Below are 3,310 nucleotides of genomic sequence, written 5' to 3'. Positions count from 1 at the left end.
TTACCCTTCGACAGGTGGGGGATGGACATCCTCGGCCCATTCCCAGTAGCCTCCGGTCAGAGAAAATTATTAATTGTGGCTGTCGACTACTTCACTAAATGGATCGAGGCAGAACCTCTGGCAAAAATAAGTGACAAGCAAGTGCAACAATTCATCTGGAGGAATATCATCACAAGATTTGGAGTCCCTCGGACACTCATATCAGACAATGGTTGACAGTTTGACAGCAAAGCCACCAAGGGATACTGTGATCGCTTCGGCATACAAACTCGATTCACGTCGGTTTCAAGGCCCCAAAGCAATGGCCAGGCAGAATCTGCTAACAAAATTATCTTGAATGGACTCAAGACAATGATCGAGGGATCTAGTGGTTCTTGGGTCGATGACCTGCCTGGTGTCTTATGGTCGGCTCGAACCACTGTCAAAGAATCTACTGGGCAAACTCCTTTCTCACTTGTCTATGGAAACGACGTCGTCCTTCCCGTCGAAGTGGGCGTCCCCTCACCCCGAGTCACTTACTATGATTACGAGAAAAATGAAGCCGAAAAAAGGGTTAATCTCGACTTGCTCCCCGAAACAAGAGGAAACACTCTGCTCAAGTCCATTGCCTATAAGCAGAAGATTGCTCGGTACTTCAACAAAAGAGTTCGTCCTCGACCATTGCACGAAGGAGATTGGGTACTGAGGAAAATTGAGGCAACTGGCCGAAGAAGCACCCTCGAAAAAATGGGACCTAACTGGGAGGGCCCTTACAAGATTGCAAAAGTTATCCGACCTGGCACCTAGAACCTCGTCGACACCAAGGGCAAGCAACTTCCTCGACCATGGAATGCCGACAACCTTAAGAAATTCTACATCTAAAATGTATGGTATGTATTTAAGTTTCAATGATGTTGTTATTCCAGTAGGAACACGCACAAGAGGGGGGGTGAATTGTAATTAGAACTTTGATAAAGTTTCTTGCGGAACTTTAAGAAACAATCAAGGAACTGAGAATAGAGAAGATAATAACAACAATTGTGAACACTTCTTGATACTAATCAAGAAGAGAATTCTTTTATTATGGTAATGCCTCGATTACAATAATCTCTCCAACACAAGTTCCTCTCAAACTCGTGTTTCCCACAGTAATCTACTTCGATTACAACTTCTTAACTTCTCTCTCTCAGACTTAAACTCTAAGTCTAAACAGGATAACTCTATCCTTACTAATACAAAATACAATTCGTGTTTGGATAACTCTAGATATTAATAATGCTTTTGTGTGGATATAAGGAACTTAGGAACTTTGAATTAGCTAGGACACAAACTGTTTTAGAAAATTTTAGACAAAACGTTTTTAGGAAAGCAAGAACTCTCAGAATGTTTGTGTACTTTAAACCAAAAACGATTTCCCTTTTATAGTGTTTATCCTTAGGGTTAGTTCCCTTCAAAACCTCAACTGCTAACTGCCAGCACTTTGGCCTCCACGTCCCTTGACTTGAGGAACAAGGGGTAGACCACTTCCCACGTTTAGCCATAAAGCAGTTAGTGGTTTGACTCAATCAAACCCTAAAATATTTCTTTAAAACAGATTTTATTTATCTACAAAAACTTAGGAGAATTTTTAGGAAAATAAGTTTTGTTTAAATAAAATAAAACGTAAATCTATTTTATATTAAATATGTAAAACTTGTTTTTATTTATGTAAATGTTTTCCATAAAAATTGCTTTCAATAAAATAAATGGCCTAATTAAATCATAAGTTCCTTGAGTACTCTATATACCATTAGCATAATTAATATTTACATAAAATTCTAAGTACAGTAGACTACCTAGACTTTATGTCTTCCCTTTGTCTGGAACTTGCAACTCAGAAGCTTCAGACGTTCCAGCTAAGGAACATTGATGAGTTCCTCTCTTGCTAACACAGGAACTCTTGGCTATGAGTCTGTAATAGTTCTTGTGGATATTTGGAACTCTTGATATGTAACTGTGTTGCTCCTCTTGTGACTTCAAACTGGAACAGATACAACTTCCAGCTCTGGAACTCCAGTGACTGTTCCAAGTGTACATCAGGAACTTCACCAGCTTATTCAAGTTCCTATCCGAATAGAAACTTGGTCATTTACCTGTTCAAAGTCATTTAGCAACCATAATCAGAAAGTTTGCAATATGTGTGTGTCATCAACCAAAACTTAGGAACAACAATATTCCCCCTTTTTAGTGATGACAACACTTGCAAACTTTTTACAAAGAGAGTAAGTACAAACAGGAACTTATACAGACTATTGTGAAACAGAACATAAAAATTGAAAAACAAAAGAGAAAGATTAAAGAGAAGAAAGAAAGAAAAATAACCTTACAGAGAGATTCAGAGAGATTGATGCAGGAACTGGGATTGAGTGTGCCTTGGAAGTTTGCACCCTTGACTTCCCCCTGTTGACATCAACAAAAAGCATAGCACGAAATATAGCCATTCCAAACACAGTGCCCCACGATCAACGTTTGGCAAGTTAAGCTAGCCTCAAAGTATTAAACCAACTCATACAATAAATTGAAAGCAAGCAGTAATGATCAAGACTAGAAAGCACAGATATGTGTAACCAAGCAAGTCAAAATAAGATGGAACAAATACCCAAGTTTGAAAATTATACAAACCGAAAGCAAATTAAAAAGATTGTTCCATGGCGAAAGATAAAAGAAACATGGGATAGGGTGATTTAGGCTTGGGATGGGGAACCAGAACCAGCAGTTTCTTCTATCACAGTCTCCTCAAAAGATTCCAGATTGTTGATCTTGGTGAGGATTGTGGCACGAGTTGCATTGGCTTGTTCTGAGTAGTGGTGAAGATCGTTTTGGAGAGTCTTGACACTTGTAACCAATGCACCTATGTGGGCCTGCATTGAGCTAATCCTGTGATTTGTTCCCTCCTGTAGTTCCACCAGACGAGCAACTGTTGCCTTTAGCTCCAATATCTGATCATCCTTTGTGTTCCAGGCACCCCCATGATCTTGAACATGTTCCTGTTCAGATGAAACACGACGAGCTTTGGACTTTTTGGAGGATCTGGGTGTCCTTTTTCTTGGCCCAACAGTTTCAGGCAGTTCCTCTTGATTCAGTGGAACAGCATCCTCCTCTATGGGCATCTCCTTGACATCCCCTTCCTCATTTATTTCCATGAAGACAGGCCCTCTTTTCTTGTTCTCCTTCATTGCCACCCTCATGCTCTTTCTTTTTCCTACACTCTTCCTGTTCCCTCGAGGTAAAGGGACCTCTATTTGTTCGAGTTCCTCCTCCTCCTCCACTTCTTCTTTAACTGCAGTTCCTT

The 3,310-nt window shown here is 40.1% G+C and overlaps 1 protein-coding gene across 1 annotated transcript; it reads left to right on the top strand.

The window, feature by feature from the left end:
• The first annotated feature begins 351 nt into the window (after positions 1 to 351).
• Positions 352 to 786, top strand: LOC110784811 (uncharacterized). The gene has a single exon (XM_021989255.2). The coding sequence runs from the start codon at positions 352 to 354 to the stop codon at positions 784 to 786; it is 435 nt and encodes a 144-aa protein (XP_021844947.2).
• The last annotated feature ends 2,524 nt before the right edge of the window (positions 787 to 3,310 follow it).

The sequence above is a fragment of the Spinacia oleracea genome, chromosome 4 (assembly GCF_020520425.1).
Source record: "Spinacia oleracea cultivar Varoflay chromosome 4, BTI_SOV_V1, whole genome shotgun sequence".
Classification (NCBI taxonomy): domain Eukaryota; kingdom Viridiplantae; phylum Streptophyta; class Magnoliopsida; order Caryophyllales; family Amaranthaceae; genus Spinacia; species Spinacia oleracea.
The sequence above is the reverse complement of the archived record's forward strand: the minus strand, read 5'-3'. Positions and strand labels throughout refer to the sequence as shown.

Coding starts and splice junctions, on each gene's coding strand:
- LOC110784811 (XM_021989255.2), top strand. CDS start 352: ATGATCGAGGGATCTAGTGGTTCTTGGGTCGATGACCTGCCTGGTGTC.